The 19,239-nt window shown below is 42.8% G+C and overlaps 1 protein-coding gene across 1 annotated transcript in view; it reads left to right on the top strand.

The window, feature by feature from the left end:
- LOC143767994 (uncharacterized) overlaps positions 1-15,351 on the top strand; it is a 688,384-nt gene extending 673,033 nt beyond the window's left edge. Inside the window, exon 16 of the mRNA XM_077256596.1 lies at positions 11,084-15,351. Coding sequence (XP_077112711.1) covers positions 11,084-13,518 — 2,435 coding nt within the window. The 3' untranslated portion in view covers positions 13,519-15,351. The remainder of the gene's footprint in view (positions 1-11,083) is intronic.
- Positions 15,352-19,239: the final 3,888 nt, after the last annotated feature.

Raw genomic sequence — 19,239 nt, 5'->3', positions numbered from 1 at the left:
GCGCCGCCGCCCGCCAGGAAACACTCACAATTGCAGAACAGATAAGAGACAGATGCACTTATGTCTGCCTCTTCTGCAAAGCAAAGCACTGCCTTGTGCTATTTTAATTGTAAGCAAGCTCCATTGTGGTCATGGAACCAGCAGGGGGCCCTTGGAGGAGCGGGGGCCCCAGGCAGCTGCCTGGTCTGCCTGTGCTAAACGCCGGCCCTGCTAGACTGCTACCCTTGGTGTATGCAGTATTTTATGTTTTTTAAAATTTTAAAAAATACATCCCACATATTGAAACAGTCTGTTATCTCTGTCACGTCTGATCTATCTATGGTCTTCAAATCTTGGCTTTTCAGCCATACATTCCAGCTTTTGGTCTGATACCCTTGGTGTATACAGTATTTTGTGGTTGGAAAATTTTAAAAAATACAGGCCTCATATTGAAACAGTCTGTTATCTCCGTCCGACGGTCGTTTAATGTGTGGTCTAAAAATAGTTTTTTTTTCATGTATACATTCCAATTTTTGGTCTGTAATACCCTAGGTCTATACACTATCTTGGTTAAAACCCCAAAAAACTTTACGGTGTGGTAGTTCCGTGACACGCCTCATCTATCTGTGGGTACAAAATGTGCTTTTGAGGCTTCCATTCTCCTTTTTTTTTGCTGTGTGTTACCCTAGCTCTAAACAGTAAACACTATTTTGTGCTGAATTTTTTTTTTCTTTTTTACCCCCCACGAGGAAATGTTGGTCAGCCCATACACTTTGTGTATGTGCATTTCAAGTCTAGGAGACCCGCTCCTTTAAATTGGGCCTACTTTTTAAGGCTACGTTCACATTCGCGGCGGGCGCCGCAGCGTCGGGCGCCGCAGCGGCGCCGCATGCGTCATGCGCCCCTATATTTAACATGGGGGCGCATGGACATGCGTCGCACTTGCGTTTTGCGCCGCATGCCTCGCTGCGGCGCCCGCGCCCGGCCGCAGAGGACGCAGCAAGTTGCATTTTTGCTGCGTCCAACTTTCGGCCAAAAAGGACGCATGCGGCGCAAAACGCAGCGTTTTAGCGTGCGTTTTGCCGCGTTTTTGTTTGCGTTGTGCGCTGCGGCGCCGACGCTGCGGCGCACAACGCAAATGTGAACGTAGCCTAATGTGGCCTTCATCCACAGTTCATCATCCACTGACACTAGCTCACCAGGGATAACGTGTTCCGTGCTGCTACAGCCAGTCAATTTTTAGGCAAGGGTGTCTATGATCCCCATAAAAAATTGTTTAAAAAATGTACCCCCCCCGTGGGGAAATGTTTGTCAGCCCATACACTTAGTATATGCGCATTACGAGTCTAGGAGACCCGCTCCTTGGTAATGGGACAGTTTTTTTTAGGAGGCCCTCCTCCATGTTTCTTACAAGGGGGGATTGGGGTGCGTGCAAATTTGGGTCAAGGCGGCCCTTGCATTCAATGCATAAGGAAACTGTATGGCACGACCAAATGAAGACTGAGAACTGGGTTTTCCTGTGGCCTTCCAGTATCTGGTTTCAAAGGCTTATTGGGGTGCATATGTCTTGATTGCAGGGCAGGCCTTGCATTCAATGCAACATTTTTTCACGAAGCCCTCCTGTACCTGTCGTGAAAGGGGTATTGGGGTATGTTGTAATTCTTGGCAGCCCAGCCACTCACTGCATAGGCAATAACATCATAGGACACCCACTGTTTAATAATGGCCCTTTAAGAATATTAATGCCCCTCTAAAAATAGGCTCTGTGACTTTGAGTCCCTCCTTCATAAATGAAACAAGATGTGTCTCCTTATGTGTCGCACACCACATGGCCAGCTAGGGTTGTTATATGTTACATTGACATTTCCCAGTGAATGCATTTGTAGTGGTTGAAAGCAATGTTAAAGTTGAAAAACGCTGCATGTGAACATAACCCAAGTAGTGGAGGAAAATATTGGTCTGGGGTTAATTATTTTGCCTTATATACAAGTCATTACCCTGGAAAGGATGTACCTTAACATATTTCCCAGCAAAATCCATTTTGGTTTCGTTTTTGTATGTTTTTAGGTGCACCTGCAAAATGGCGTGAAACGCTGACAACATTGCTTACAGCTGGAACCTAGGAGTCAGAAATGCTACCAGAGGCGATCCCCATGATGTTCCTTGGTCATTTGAGCAGTGTTTCCATCATTTTCAGATGTTTTTAGACCTTAAAAGGACCCCTGGGGGGATCACGGTAAAAATACTCGGGTTTCCCATAGACTTACATTGGGCTCGTTGCTCGGGTCGTGTACCTGAGTATTCCAATTTGCTCGACCCGGGCATCACTAGTGATTGCCTTAAAAGGTTGTGCAACAAAATATTAAGTTACCTGTTGTATTTATTTTGCTCAATTTTATCTAATTTTGTTCATTTTTTCTTTATTTTGCTTTTCAGTTTACATGACTGTTATTTTTACTTTTATGTATTGTACATTTATGTTCTGTCCCCACTTAAGGCGATTGAAGGTGTGTAGTATGGTGATCGTGTGAGAAGTCCTACCTTCATGTCCTTGAAGTGGGGCAGACAGGATCATGTGTCGCTCCTGGGTGGATGGATTCAAACGTGGATGCAGAGAGATTAATCAGTGGTGGTTTATTTGAACCATAACCCAAAGACATGAGGTGGTACGATGCAGATGGTACAAGTAGCCGTTACTGTGGTTGCCTTGTGGGTGTTCACCCCTGGAGCCACTACTGAGTGTGGTCAAAAGACTTTGCTTTCTGCAGCCCAAAAGAGATGTGTACTTCTCACACAATGACTGTAAAATGGATGCCAGGAAATGAGATCATACACAAGGCTACAGGACACTCCCACGTTCAAGGGAAAATGTAAGAGGAGGAGCGACACAAAACTTCTGGTCAGTACATGGCAGCAGCAGACAAGCATGAAAACAAACTAATAATACAACAGTAAATTAAAAGATATGAAAAGGATATGAAGGGAACAGCACAGTTTGTACAGCACTTTGTTATACAACTGAATCCTATGGGATATCTATTGTTTTTGATACTCTGTGATCATTCTATTAATCACTTATAAAATCTCCTTCATTTTTTACAGCGACATTGTGATAAAGACCCCAGTGGGGTCAAAGCATCCTTACTTTGTCAGATATTTCATAGTCACAATTAATTTTGCTTGTTCTCACAAAATAAAGAAACTTGTATCACCAAACACCTTTCAATGAATTCATCTAGGGGTGCAGTGATCATATTGCACCACAGGTGTGTCAAAGAATTATATACCACTGAGCAGTGAAGAAAAAATAACTACAATTTTACCATCAAAATTTAGTTTTAGCCCCAGATTTTACATTTTCACACAAGAAGTGGGTAAAAATGGCACCACAATGTCTACTGAACGTGGCAGTATCCCATATGTGGCTGTACAGTACTGCTTAGCTATACTGAGAGACATGGGAGGAACGGAGGGCTATTTGCCTCCTGGAGCACAGATTTTCCTAGAAGAGTTTGTGGACTCCATATACAGAGCTCCTAATAACTAAAAAAGCAGAATCCCCCCTCAAATAACCCCATTTTGGAAGTTATACCCCTTTGTAAATTTATCTAAAGGGGTAGTGATGATTTTGACTCCATGGGTATTTTCCAGAAACAAGCAGCAATGAATTTTGCCGAGTAAAAATTGCAAACTGCCGTTGTAGTGACCAGTGCGTTGTAGTGACAAGTATGTTGCAGTTATCATTACGTTATGCCAACCACGTGCTTCTGGAGACATGCACCCCTAAGTTAGGCGGGCCATCATCGCTGCAGAAATGCCAAATATGTGGATTCTATACTGTACGTGGTTTAGGTACACTGTGGGGCGCGGAATGGAGAGGGGGATTTGGCTTTGGGAGCACAGAATTTGCTGAATTACTTTTGGCAGGTGAGGAGCCATTTCGCTTTTCCAGAGCCTTTGTGCTACCAGTTACGTGAAAGCCCCCTATATCTCCGTTAACAGATGAAAGACCTGAGTGGGGACTTGCTTTTTTTGTGGATTGAGTTGAAGCTTTTATTGGGAGCATTTTACATTATGTCCGGGATCACATTTATCCGGCGCTCTATGCTGAGCACTTACTTTGGGGTTTCCATCTAAATCTCTGAGTGACGTGAATCAGATTAAACCCCCGAGTGATCCATTCACTATAGTGAGGCAGCAGAGTTGCTCTCGACTCCATCTGAGCGCTGTTCAACAGTGTTCTTCTTTTCAGAAGTACACAAAACTGTGGCCGAAGGCACTTTTTTGCAATCCTAAAAAGACAGACACCGCCGGATCACAGGTCAGATGGCGTCCATAGTGCATCCATCTGCCTCATTATAGGAAATCTTCCACTAGAGGTTCCATCTGAATCACGTATTTCAGAGATTTACACGGAAACCCCCCTGTAAGTGCTCAGTGCAGAGCGCAGGATAAATCCCTCCACTGGCTCCCAATTCCCCAACGAATCCAGTTCAAACTACTAACACTGATCTACAAAGCCATCCACAACCTGTCCCCTCCCTATATCTCTGAACTAATCTCCAAATACCTTCCCTCACGTAATCTCCGATCCTCCCAAGACCTCCTACTCTCCTCCACACTTATTCGTTCCTCACACAACTGCCTCCAAGATTTCTCCCGAATATCCCCCATCCTCTGGAATTCCATGCCTCAACACGTCCGACTATCCACCACCCTCGGATTCTTCAGACGGAACCTGAAAACCCATCTCTTCAGGAAAGCCTACAATAACCATTCTGCCGACTCGCCATCGCCAGAGCAGCCACCTCACCACCGCCAGAGCTGCTGCACCTCCGACCTCCTGTCTCTTCCCCATTATCCCATAGAATGTAAGTCCGCAAGGACAGGGTCCTCTCCCCTCTGTACCAGTCTGTCACTGTAAACTTGTTTACTGCAAACGATATTTATAACCCTGTATGTAGCCCCTTTCTCATGTACAGCACCATGGAATTAATGGTGCTATATAAATAAATTAATAATAATAATAAAATGTGAGCCTTACTGCGATCATTGGGAGGCAGAATGAAAACATCAACACAGGTGAAGAATTGGTTTTATTTATTTTTTACGCCGTACCTCATGCGATATAAGTGATTGGGCGACTTTATTTTTTGGGTCAGTGTGATTACAGCGATACCAAATTTATATCGGGTTTTCATGATTGGCTGCTGTCACTCATTAAACAATGTTTTTATTGCAAAAAATAGTTTTTATATCACCATATTTTGAGAGCTATAATTTTTCAATATTTTGGCCCACAGAGTCATGTTGAGGGCTTGTTTTTTGTTAGACGAGTTGACGTTTTTATTGGCACCATTTTCGGGCACATGACATTTTTTGATCGCTTTCTGTTCTGCGTTTGGGAGGCAGAATGACCAAAAACCAGCAATTCAGGAATTTTCTTTTAGGAGGGTTATGCCATTCCTTGTATAGTAAAATTGATAAGGCAGTTTTATTCGTTGGGTCAGTACATTTACAGCAATACCTCATTTATATCTTATTTTTATGTTTTGGTGCTTTTACACAACAAAAACTATTTAATAGAAAAAATAATTATTTTTGCATTGCTTTATTCTGAGAGCTATAACTTTTTTATTTTTCTGCTGATGGAGCTGTATGGTGGCTCGTTTTTTGAGGGACAAGATGACGCTTTGAGCGGTACAATGATCATTTATATCTGTCTTTTTGATCGCGTTTTATTCCATGTTTTGCGGTATGGTGATAAAGCATTGTTTTTAACCTCGTTTTTTATTATTTTTGATGGTGTTTACTAAAAAGGTCAACTAGTGGGACAGTTTTATAGGTCGGGTCATTGTGGATACGGTGATACCAAATATGTGTACTTTTATTGTTTGCATTTTTTTTCCATACAAATATTTATTTATGGATATAATATCTTATGATTTTTTTTTAATTATTTTTGATTTTTTAAAAAAATATTTTTACAATTATTTTAATTTTTTTTTACTCTTTTTTTACTTTGTCCCACTATGGGACTATCATTTTTTTGCAGGTCGATCGCTTCTACAGCATGGGGATGCAGCAGCATTCTCATACTAAAGTTCCGCTTATAATGCACTGCGCATGATCAGCAAGTTTCCTATCGCTGGTGACCCAGATGTTATCTTCCCAAAATCCGGTCACCATGGCAACGATCGACACCACGCATCTCCGATCCAAAGGCAGAGGGGCTGTCAGCCCTCTGCCGGCTCCCGGACTGCTGTAATTGTGTTTCATCACAGAACTACAGGGGTTAAAGTGCTGGGAGCAGTGCATGATGGCTCTTGGCAGTTAGTGCCGGATGTCAGCTGTCAGAATCAACGTGCGCGCGGGTGATCCTGCTGACGTTATAATCTGTCCCTGGTCAAATAGGCCTAGGACACATTGATGGATTATTAGGTCCGGTGTCAGAAAGGGGTTAAAAAAAAGTACTGCATTGCCTCTTCCAAATGCCCGAGATCTAAATTTAAGACACCTCAGCTCTACACTATTATAAATAGTTCTCTTTGAATGTATAATATTTCATCTTGAAACTCATCTGACATAAAATATTGGCCATTACAATAGTTTAGACCGAGCCCCATACTCTAATTACCCCAGAATAGTTTCACCACTTGTTACTCATTCTTTGATGATGAAGACTGTTGAGTTTGATCATTTCAGTAGTTGTGTTGTCTATAATCGCAGTTTTTCACTACAGTAAATAGTGTCCAAAATAGAGATTGTCTTGCTAATCGCCCTTTAACCTTTCTACTTGGATCTGGACTTACACGGAGACCTCTATTCTTGGGCCATGGTGTTACCTGCTGTTCTGTGGCGTAAGATGGCAAGAGGAATAATCCAGTAGTTGGGACAGAACCAGGAGGGCAGAGAAAATATAAAATCAGAAGACACAAGAGTAGTCATTAAATGCCCAGGTTAACAATAGGAAAGAAGCAGGGAGCTGAGCACAGAGGACTGAACCAGAGGAGAGCAAGACTGTATCTGGCAGTTTTCGGCAATATGCTTCAAGCTTTAGTAGGGTGTAGTGCTTTCCAGTTGGCAGAATAAGGGCGCAGAGTACAGCCAGCGTCACACACGCCGTCATATCCAGAAATGTTCCCAAAATAGTGATCCGTATGTCATCCGTAGGCAGGGTGTGGCAGCATATTTTGCGCATGTCATCCTCCGTATGTAATCCATATGGCATCCGTACTGCCATATTTTCTCGCAGGCTTGCAAAACGGACATGCAATGGATCCATGGGCTCAAATATTCATTAAAACATATAGAGTATATGTGTGTATATATATATATATATATATATATATATAAAAATATATATATATATTCAAAAAAAGGAGGCGCAGCACAAAAGAATAGAAAAAAGTGGACTTTAATGCCTAAACGGTGTGGCAACGTTTCGGATGTGTTATCCGAACATCCGAAACGTTGCCACGCCGTTCAGGCATTTAAGTCCACTTTTTTCATTTCTTTTGTGCTGCTTTTCCTTCTTTTTATTTATTATTGGTGACCATTGGATTACTGGTCGGAAGAGCTCTGCATGTTTTGTAAGGTAGTACTTGATGCTGTTCCAATTTTATATATATATATATATATATATATATATATATATATATATACTGTATTTAGATTTAATTCAGCGCTAGATAGCAGAAAAGCCGGTAATTCAATTGCCGGCTTTTCCTGTCTCTTTCCCAATCCCGACATGATATGAGGCATGGTTTACATACAGTAAACCATCTGATATCCCTTCTTTTATTACATATTTCTCTTTACTAATGTAAGAAGTGTCTTGGTGTCAAATTTGGGGGCTCTAGCTATTAAAGGGTTAAATCGCGGAAAAATCTGGCGTGGGCTCCCGCGCAATTTTCTCCGCCAGAGTGGGAAAGCCAGTGACTGAGGGCAGATATTATAGCCTAGAGAGGGACCATGGTCATTGCCCCCCCCCCCTGGCTAAAAACATCTGCCCCAGCCACCCCAGAAAAGGCACATCTGTAAAGATGCTCCTATTCTGGCACTTAGCCTCTCTTTTCCCACTCCTGTGTAGGGGTGGGATATGGGGTAATGAAGGGTTAATGTCACCTTGCTATTGTAAGGTGACATTAAGCCAGGTTAATAATGGAGAGGCGTCAATTATGACATCTATCCATTATTAATCCAATAGTACGAAATGGTTAATAAAACACACAATATTAAAAAGTGTATTAATGAAATAAAGACACATGGTGTTTTAATATTTTATTATACTCTTAATCCACCTGAAGACCCTTGTCACCTGAAATAAAGTTAAAAAAAACAAACAGTCTTGTCCCACGCTGTAAATCCATCTGAAGGGGTTAAATCATCTTACACCCAGGAGCTCTGCTAATGCAGCTGTGCTCCTGTCTGTAAAACTTGGTGAATGAATGGAATGCAGGGGAATGTACTATAGTTACCTCGAGTCGCGGTGATGCGCCCTCTGATGGATGAACTCATATGAACTCAAGCCTGGGAACTTTTCAGAATATTTTCCCAGTGTGTATGTGTATATGTGTATATATATATATATGTACACATTTATTCTACCTATTCTATTCTGTCAGTGTGATTTTACTGTACACCGCACTGAATTGCTGGCTTTTCTAAAGAACACCGCTGCGTATTTCTCGCAAGTCACACGCATGGTCCGTGTGTAATCCGTAATTTTCTCACCCCCATAGACTTTCATTGGCGGATTTTTTGCGCAATACGGGGACAAACGCAGCGTGCTGCGATTTTCTACGGCCGTGCAAGACCGTATAATACGGATGCGTAAAATACGGCAGATAGGAGCAGGGCCATAGAGAATCATTGTATGCAATCCGTATTTTCTGCGCCTCTCATACGTCCGGAATACTCGCTAGTGTGATGCCGGCCTATTTCATCTGGACAGTACACACACCCTTACTGCCAGACTGGATGGAACTACTGGTCCCAGTAAACTAATCTTAGTGGCTGGACAGAGCCTGCGCCACCCAAAGCTTCTGAGTCTGATGTCTTCTCTATCATCAGTGCTGCCTGCAGAATGAATAAGGCGGTATTTGGTGACAAAAGCAGACGTTGCAGCAGCAAATCCCAGATGAGATAGGACATTCCATTTGCAAAAGCCCTAATATGACAAAAAAGCAATAAAACAGTCCAGTAGAAATCCCCATAAAGTGACTCGATTTTGGAAATTATAACCCTCAGTGAATTATTCTATAGACGAGGTGACTATCTTGACTCCACAGGCACTTTCCGGAAATTAGCACTTACACATTTGCCATTTTATTCCCCAACACATAGTGCCCAGATTGTGCTCCAGGAGAGACACACACCATAAATTAACCCCTTCATGACCCTGGGTATTTTCGTTTTCGTTTTTCGCTCCCCTCCTTCCCAGAGCCATAACTTTTTTATTTTTTTCCGTCAATATGGCCATGTAAGGGCTTATTTTTTGCGGGACGAGTTGTACTTTTGAATGACATCATTGGTTTTACCATGTCGTGTACTAGAAAACGGGGAAAAAAAATTCCAAGTGCGGTGAAATTGCAAAAAAAAGTGCAATCCCACACTTATTTTTTGTTTGGCTTTTTTGCTAGGTTCAATAAATGCTAAAACTGACCTGCCATTTTGATTCTCCAGATCATTGAGTTTATAGACACCAAACATGTCTCGATTATTTTTTTTATCTAAGTGGTGAAAAAAATTTCCAAACTTTGCTAAAAAAAAAAGCACTATTTTCCGATACCCGTAGCGTCTCCATTTTTCGTGATCTAGGGTCGGGTGAGGGCTTATTTTTTGCGTGCCGAGCTGACATTTTTATTGATACCATTTTGGTGCAGATACGTTCTTTTGGTCGCCCATTATTGCATTTTACTGCAATGTTGCGGCGAACAAAAAAAAGTAATTCTGGCTTTTCTAATTCATTTTTTTTTTATTGATAGATCGGGCGATTCTGAACGCGGTGATACCAAATATGTGTAGGTTTGATTTTTTTTTGTTTCATTTTAAATGGGGGGGAAAGGGGGGTGATTTAAACTTTTTTATATTTTTTTTATTTTTTTTCATATTTTCGTAAACTTTTTTTTTACTTTTGCCATGCATTTAATAGCCTCCATGGGAGGCTAGAAGCTGGCACAAGTCGATCGCCTCTGCTGCATAGAGGTGATGCGCAGATCACTGCTATGCAGCAGAATTACAGGATTGCTATGAGCGCCGATCACAGGGTGATCCAGCATCAACAACCATAGAGGTCTCAAGGAGACCTCTGGATGTCAGGCCGATGCATCGTTGACCCCTGATCACGTGACGGGGGGCAGCGTTTAGCGCATTTCCGGCCGGATGTTCCGGAAGCGGTAGTTACAGAGGCATTTAACTACTTAATAGCGGCGGGTGGGTTGCGATTCCACCCGTCGCTATTGCAGGCACATGTCAGCTGTACAAAACAGCTGAAATGTCCCGGCTTTGATGCAGACTCACCGCCGGAGCCCGCATCAAAGCATGGGATCTGACCTCGGACGTACTATCCCGTCTGAGGTCAGAAAGGGGTTAAGTGGGTTGTCACTAAAATAATGTCAAATAGATGGATGCTAAATGTAGTTTGGGTACACTGCAAGACTCAGAAGCGAGAGGGAGATTTGACTTTGGGAGAGCGGATATTGCTGCATTGGTTTATGGAATCCATGTTCCATTTCAAGAACCTTTGAGCCAATAATAATGTGGAAACCTGTGTTTCTCCACTGACACAGATGATGGTCTTGAATGGAGACTTGTTTTCTGTAAGATGAGTAGACATTTTATCAGTATTATTTTTGCCTACATAACATTGGTGTTTTTTTATTGCATATTTGGGAGGCAGAATGAACAAACAGTTGAACACCACGCTCTACTAGTTCATGCTATGAGGTTTTCTATTACACTGTGAACTGCCATTGTCTTGGTGAATAATTCAATATTTTTTAAAAACTTGCAATTTTTACAGACAGTTTAAGTAAAAATGTAAAAAAAAAATTAAAATTAAGGATATTTTATTTAAAAATGATTTTTTTTTTTGTCTTAGCAGATGATTGTACCAGGAGATCAGAGGGACAGCTGACATCTTCAGTTTTTAAATCAGACGAGCGTGAGATCCCACAGAACACAATTGAAGTGAATGCAATTACTCCAGATATACCATCATCCCTTCACAGCAAAGATCTACCATCTGATCCTTTGAAACAGGTCCTGTCTTCTGTTTCATTATCGACTACTAAGGAAAATAAAAGTCACACAATAAGCATTAAAAAACTAACCACTCCCAAATCAAAGAAGCCATTTTCACCTTCAGAATATGGAAACCATTTTACCCTCGAAAAGTCTTTCCCTAAACCTCAAAAAAGTCACACAGCGGAGAACAGATTTTCTTGTTCCAAATGTGGAAACTGTTTTAACCGGAAATCAGATCTTGATAGTCACAAGAGCAGTCACACAGGGGAGAAGCCATTTTCCTGTTCAGAATGTGGGAAATGTTTTGCAGACAAATCAACTCTTGGTAAACATCAGAGAAGTCACAAAGAAGAGAAGCCTTTTTCCTGTTCAGAATGTGGGAAATGTTTTTTGTTTAAATCAACTCTTCTTAGTCACCATAGCACTCACACAGGGGAGAAGCCTTTTTCATGTTCAGAATGTGGGAAATCTTTTAACCGGAAATTTACTCTTATTAATCATCAGAGAATCCATACAGGGGAGAAGCTTTTTTCATGTTCAGAATGTGGGAAATGTTTTAGCCAGAAATCAAAGCTTCTTATTCATCAGAGAACCCACACAGGGGAGAAGCCTTTTTCCTGTTCAGAATGTGGGAAATGTTTTGCAGACAAATCAACTCTTGGTAAACATCAGAGAAGTCACAAAGAGGAGAAGCCTTTTTCATGTTCGGAATGTGGGAAAGGTTATAAGCAGAAATCAGCTCTTCTTATTCATCAGAGAACCCACACAGGGGAGAAGCCTTATTCATGTTCGGAATGTGGGAAAGGTTATAACCGGAAATCAACTCTTCTTATTCATCAGAGAACCCACACAGGGGAGAAGCCTTTTTCCTGTTCAGAATGTGGGAAATGTTTTGCAGACAAATCAACTCTTGGCAAACATCAGAGAAGTCACAAAGAGGAGAAGCCTTTTTCATGTTCAGAATGTGGGAAAGGTTATAACCGGAAATCAACTCTTCTTATTCATCAGAGAACCCACACAGGGGAGAAGCCTTTTTCATGTTCAGAATGTGGTAAAAGTTTCAATTGGAAATCAGATTTTGTTATGCACCAGAGAACCCACACAGGGGAGAAGCCTTTTTCCTGTTCAGAATGTGGGAAATGTTTTGCAGACAAATCAACTCTTGGTAAACATCAGAGAAGTCACAAAGAGGAGAAGCCTTTTTCATGTTCTGAATGTGGGAAAGGTTATAAGCGGAAATCAACTCTTCTTATTCATCAGAGAACACACACAGGGGAGAAACCTTTTTCATGTTCAGAATGTGGGAAAGGTTATAACAAGAAATCAAATCTTCTTATTCATCAGAGAACACACACAGGAGAGAATCCTTTTTCATGTTCGGAATGTGGGAAATGTTATAACCAGAAATCATCTCTTCTTATTCATCAGAGAACCCACACAGGAGAGAAGCCTTTTTCATGTTCAGAATGTGGTAAAAGTTTCAATTGGAAATCAGATTGTGTTAGACACCAGAGAAGCCACACAGGGGAGAAGCCTTTTTCATGTTCGGAATGTGGGAAAGGTTATAACCAGAAATCAACTCTTCTTATTCATCAGAGAACCCACACAGGAGAGAAGCCTTTTTCATGTTCAGAATGTGGAAAATATTTTAACCGGAAATTACATCTTCTTAATCACCAGAGAACTCACACAGGGGAGAAACCATTTTCATGTTCAGAATGTGGGAAATGTTTTAACCGGAAAGAGTCTCTTGATAGCCACCAGAAATCTCACACAGGGAAAAAGCTTTATTCCTGTTCAGAATGTGGGAAATGTTTTGCGATTAAATCAACTCTTCTTAGTCATCACAGAACCCACACAGGGGAGAAGCCTTTTTCATGTTCAGAATGTTGGAAATGTTTTAACCAGAAATCAAGACTTCTTATTCATCAGAGAACCCACACAGGGGAGATGCCTTTTTCATGTTCAGAATGTGGGAAAGGTTATAACGAGAAATCATCTCTTCTTATTCATCAGAGAACTCACGCAAGGGATAAGCCCTTTTCATGTTCAGAATGTGGGAAATGTTTTTTGTTTAAATCAACTCTTCTTAGGCACCATAGCACTCACACAGGGGAGAAGCCTTTTTCATGTTCAGAATGTGGGAAATGTTTTAACCGGAAATTTACTCTTATTAATCATCAGAGAATCCATACAGGGGAGAAGCTTTTTTCATGTTCAGAATGTGGGAAAGGTTTTAACCAGAAATCATATCTTTTAATTCATCAGAGAACACACACAGGGGAGTAGCCTTTTTCATGTTCAGAATGTGGGAAAGGTTATAAGCAGAAATCAACTCTTAATAAACATCAGAGAAGCCACATAGGGGAGAAGCCCTTTTAACTACAGGGTTGTCCATTACTAGGTAAACCCCTTGTCATTCCTCGTGTTTGGCGTCGCTAAAATAAAAACACTGATATTTACCTTCCACGCCAGGCCGTTCCAGTGGTGTCATCACTCTCGCTGCAGAGGCTCATGTGAGGTTGTTACATAACACGAGCCCTGCACTCAATCAGCACCACCTTAGTATGTATTTAATATCAACAGGAAGCCAGGTTGGCGGCTGTTATCTGACTTCCTCTTATTGTTCGATTAGTCCAAAGGTGGTGACAGTGACACTATCGCTGATTGGGCGCAGGGCTCACATGATGTAACAACCTCACATGAGCCCCTGGACCAGAAGTACTGACACCGGTGGAAGACTCCTGCATGGACGTTTGTGTAAGTGTTTTTATTTTAACAGGACCAAACATGAGGCATTAGAAGGGATTGTCCTAGTAGTGACATTCAAAAATTACTCAGGAGAGAAACTATATATTATTGACAAATTGTACAAAAACATATAACAGACTGTCATATAAATGAGAAAGGGAAATTGCATTAAAACTTACTGTATTTTTTGGACTGTAAGACACACTTTTAACAAGAAAAAAAGCTTGAAAAATTAGTGAGTGTGTCTTAATGACTGGAGGAAACTTCCTGTGACAAATGTGTCCTTCCTGGTCACTGAGAGAACTGCTCTCTGTCTTCCAACCCCACACCTAACTGATTGGTACTGGCAGGAGAGGAAGGTACCAGGAACTGCACAGAGGCTGCATATCCTGAGTGAGCAACTGTAGAACCTTCCACCTGACTTGCTCAAGGACCTTTCAGATCATGTAATCAATCACATGACCTGGAAGGAACAGCAAAATGGAGTAATGTATATGGAGCGCCCCCAGACACAGGGCCACAGAGTACGCAGTACCAAGTCTCTTCTTCTGCGGTTCTGGCGATGTCACGGTGGCTAGACCCCGGTCCGTGACCCTGCTAAGAGGCGTCCAATAAAAGATGTAGGTGGTGGTGCGTGGTGCAGGTGACGATGAATAACGAGGACACAGGGTTGCAGTCTCTTTACCTCTTTACTGAAGGCTTCAGAATCCTCAATCCAGAGCACTGCTAACCGAGGTGGCTGATGGCACATCCAGAGTTCCCTTTGCAGGTGGAAATTGGTGCCTACCAACTAGCGCTGTGTGTTGTAGTCCTTCCCTGCTGAGCACCACGGGATAGTCCTCACAACTGTTGTGTCTGTTTCTGATGTTCCCTCACAACTGATTCTGATGTTCTTCTCCGTCCCCCAGATGATATGGCTAGGACGCACCCGTATGACGGGTAGGCCTGGAGTTCTTCCGGGACCCTAGAGTCGCCTGTTGTGAATTCTACTTTTGGGCTCCCTCCGGGGGTTGTAAGTGGTAATGCAGCTGTAGATGCAGTAATAGATAACCCTATCTGCCCATCAAAGGGCAACCACTACTTTATGGATTCAGTGGTCAGTTAGTCCGTATGTGTGTATCCTATATATTACTTGTAACCTTTGTATCATGTAATACAACCATTGTGTGCACTACTATTGAGATTGCCCTTTGATGGGCAGATAGGGTTATCCATATATTATTATGTGGTTGTTCAGCCACTGGTACTATCCTCATTCCTATGAGTATGGTTTGTTTATATTTTCCCTTGTCTTTTGGTGTCCCCTATGGTATTTTTGCTTTTTTATTCTGTGAATTTTAAACAATATCAATAAACATGTGGTTTTAATTATGGGATCTCTTCGTTCTTCCCACTACAATTGTGTGGGATTAGTTGAGTACATACTCTTTTTGTAAACATCACTACTATCTTAAAGGCAACATTATTCTCAAGTACAACATATGAACATTCCCTTTAAGAGGGACTCAAGTTTCTTTGAGGTAGTGCAACTTCTCAAGTTGCGAGTTCGTTTGCAGCAGGAACTCCTGTACTGTTTCCAGGAACAGTTTCTTTGCAAAGAGTCCTTTTTCTTGTAAAACCAGTAGGGGGCACCTTTAATAAGGTGCAAACTATTTACAATAAGTTTGCAATCATGCATTGTCCATGATTCAGCAGTTCTTGGTAACTTGTGCAAAAATAGAAAAACAAAAGCAAAACAAAAAGCAATAGGGATCCCGGGTCAACTAAGGGATCCCTTTAAGAGATAACCCTGGTCGGGTTATAGCAGCAGAAAACACAAAAGGACAAACCGTTAACTATGTACAGTTTGCAGAACTTTAAGGCTTCATTCTGACTACTAGGAGGTGGTCTCCTTCTGGGCTTCACTTGGTAAACGGCCCGTGGTGGTATAGGGAGACCTGATCCCTGTCCAGGCAGCGACAGCACCCCTCCCCTGGGCCACCCTCCTCAACCGAGAGCGAGCGCGCCCCACAGGTACACGGTGGGTCGAGATATCCTGGGGTTCCGTTACCTTTTCCGCAGGGAGTTTGTCCTCCGAGGTCCCAGCCGCAGCCTGGAGGGTGATGCACCGCTGAACGCCCCGAGCCGTCCAGCCGACCTCCCTCCTCCATCAGGTATAGGTCACTGCGTCTCCGGGCTCCAAGTCGCGTTCCTTGTCATACCTTCCACCGCAAGACTTCACTTCCCTCCGGTCAACGCGGACTTGCAATGGCTCTCCAATCTCCAGAATAACTCCCCTTCCTTCCCGGGAGTTAAAGAAAAGCACCACTCCCCAGTGTGACGGTGGGACCTTCTCAGCATCCGTCAGGTCGATCTGGGCCGCAGGTTGGGGTCTATTCCTCCACGCTGTCATCAGGCACCGCAGGTGTTCTGCCTCCGGCAGGATTCTCAAGCCCTGTGCCTGCAGCTCACACTCTGCCGCTGCCGGGATGGAGGAAGCAGGGGACACTGGAGATAGGCTGACCTCCGTAGGCTGGCCCAGCCAACGGTCACCCGAGCGTCGGCTTCCCGGCGGCGTGCTATCTGTTGGGCCTCAGCTGCTGCCACACACTCCTCAGACGGCGGCCGGCTGGGTCCGCCCGGCGGTAACTCCATGAGGACCAGTCCCTGCAACGATGGCGAATCTGGGGCTGTGACGGGTAGTGCAGCCTCATGCTGGGTGAGGTCGTCCCCATGCGGTGCTTCCGACGTCGCCATCTTTGCCTCCTCGGTGTCTTCTTCCCGCGCTCTCTTTCGTGGGCAGCCCCGTCTACATGGTCCCCACCCCCCATAGAGAATGAGAAGGTGTACCTCAGCTGCTGACGTACACGTCCTCAGGATGCAGCAATACTTAGACTGGGCGGCCATTGTCTTTCGCGCTCTTCAGCTTGTTAACGCCCACTTCCACGCCCTTCTTCTCCTGCGCTCTCCCTAGCGCTGCAATGGCGGCGGTTTTTGGTGGCAAATGGCGATACACAGTCCTTGTAATAAATCACTGTTCAAGCACAATTCAAAAAAATAGCAAAAGGGACAATTTGCCCCAATATCTCTCTTAATCAAAAATGGCCAAAAGCATAGAGAAAACAAAAATATAAAAGATAACTTTTATTATAACTTATTTAAAAAACCACCTAATAAAATCTAGCCCAAGTGCAAATTTCTCAAACACTTGGTCATATCTGTCCATTAGACCAAACAAACATAGGATTCCTGATACATAAGGTCCTATTTGGTATATTTGTGACCAGTTCCAATTTCAAATCACATTCAGATTAGATGTCAAAATCATGTGTTCTTATTAGACTGTGTAGAAGGAACAAAACCTCTTTGTCATACAAGGCATACCAGTTACACCAATCACAGTCTCTATGTGGACTAGCCTATTTGGATAAGTCCAGCTATACCCATAACATTTCGCAAAGCAAATAAATTGGAGAGATCTCACCCATTAATAGCTCTGGTGCCGCTCATTAATTCTTCTCCACATAGTCGCTCTGCAAGCTGGGAGAGATGAGGTCCTCTTGCCCTATTTTGCCCTGTATAGGCTATTGCGGCCCTGACCCCAAATTACTCCCGCCCTTACAAGGGCAGTCCACAGCTGACCCTTTCAACAAGAGCCCTAACCATCCCTGTACGTCCCGATGCGTTTCGTCAGTATATAGACTCTTCAGGGGACCTCACACTATGTTAGGGTGCTAACTAGATGCGAGAACAAACAGCGGTCTTTCCTCTGTAGTTCATGGGCTTCGCGTGGTCATAACACGCCGCTCACTCCGTTCACTTTAAATAACGGTCTCATCTTAATTGTTCAGACAATCAATAATGATGAACCCTCCAATCGTAATGACTCACCCATTAGTCATTCCACCGCTTCCACACGCCATGAATACTCCTTCACGTGTGACAGCAAGATGGCCGCTATACTTCCGGTTCATGACCTGTACGCCGCCATACTAGCGTTACTGGCTCACCATGGTTACCATTCTGCTGTTTACTAACACGCCTCTATATGCGGCAGAAACATGCTAGTGTCTTTGGTACTCATCCCGGACACTCCCATATTGCCATTGCAGAATCCCCATGGTTACCACTCTCTGTAAATATCTCGATCAAGTATGGGTATCGCAACTACCGGTTTCAATTCCGGATGTTGATTCTGGAACGCAACTTGCGCTCCACACTAAGATACCTCCCGGCCATTACAGATGACATCATATTGCCGATTACCTTATCTACGGAGATCAATCAAACAGCGGGGGAATACATATACAATTAATCTAAATATTCATCTAGCGCGGAGTTACACACCAGAAACCTTTTATTTGAAAAAATGGAAAGAATCTCATCAACGATGCTCCATCGGTTATGCTATTCTACCCACCAACCGCCGGAGAAATCAAATTCAATCCAAAATTAAACCGATGTTATACTACGTCACTCTAAAGGAACTCTAAATGAAACAACTATAATTCAGTTGCTCATTGAGCCCCCTCGGAGCTACTGTATTTAAGTGGAAGATCCATCTGGTTTCATTTTGCAGTATTTTTTGTCCCAATTACCGCCTCTCAAAGGTTTTGCCACCTTCTCAATACCCATAAATTTTATAGAGCTTATATTGCCCCCCTGTCAGACGTTAATATGTCGAGCAATCGGGGTCTCTCTCTTATGAATGATGTCTCCAATATGTTCACCGATTCTTCGTTTAAACTCCCTGATTGTTTTTCCAATATACTCTTTCCCACAGAGGCATGTTGCCCTATAGATGACTCCCTTGCTACTACAGTTAATAAATTCCTTAATTGTATATTGCTTACCCGTAACATTACTTGTAAAACCAGCACCTGTATCAATCTGGGAACAAGCCACACAATGGCCACATTTAAAACACCCTTTCATGTTGTTTGTTAGCCATGATTCAGCTACAGGGCGCTTAAAGTGGCTTTTCACAAATCTATCTTTTAATGATCGGCCTCTCCTGTATGTAATTAGTGGCCACTCCGTTAGATCTTTACCAATATCCGGGTCCATTAATAAGATAGACCAATGCTTGGTCAAGATCTTTCGTACTTCATCTGCTCCGTTATCAAATGTAGTAATCAATCTCATATGTCCCTCATCTTTTTTTCGGGGAGCCGGTCTCAACAACTCTGATCTCTTTTTATGTTTCACTTCTTTGTATGCCCGTTTAAGAACATCCGAAGGGTAACCTCTCTCCAAAAACCTGCTACGTAGTTCCCTTGC

The sequence above is a fragment of the Ranitomeya variabilis genome, chromosome 4, assembly GCF_051348905.1.
Source record: "Ranitomeya variabilis isolate aRanVar5 chromosome 4, aRanVar5.hap1, whole genome shotgun sequence".
Taxonomy (NCBI): Eukaryota; Metazoa; Chordata; class Amphibia; order Anura; family Dendrobatidae; genus Ranitomeya; species Ranitomeya variabilis.
Note: the sequence above shows the minus strand (reverse complement) of the source record. Positions and strands in the feature narration are given on the sequence as shown.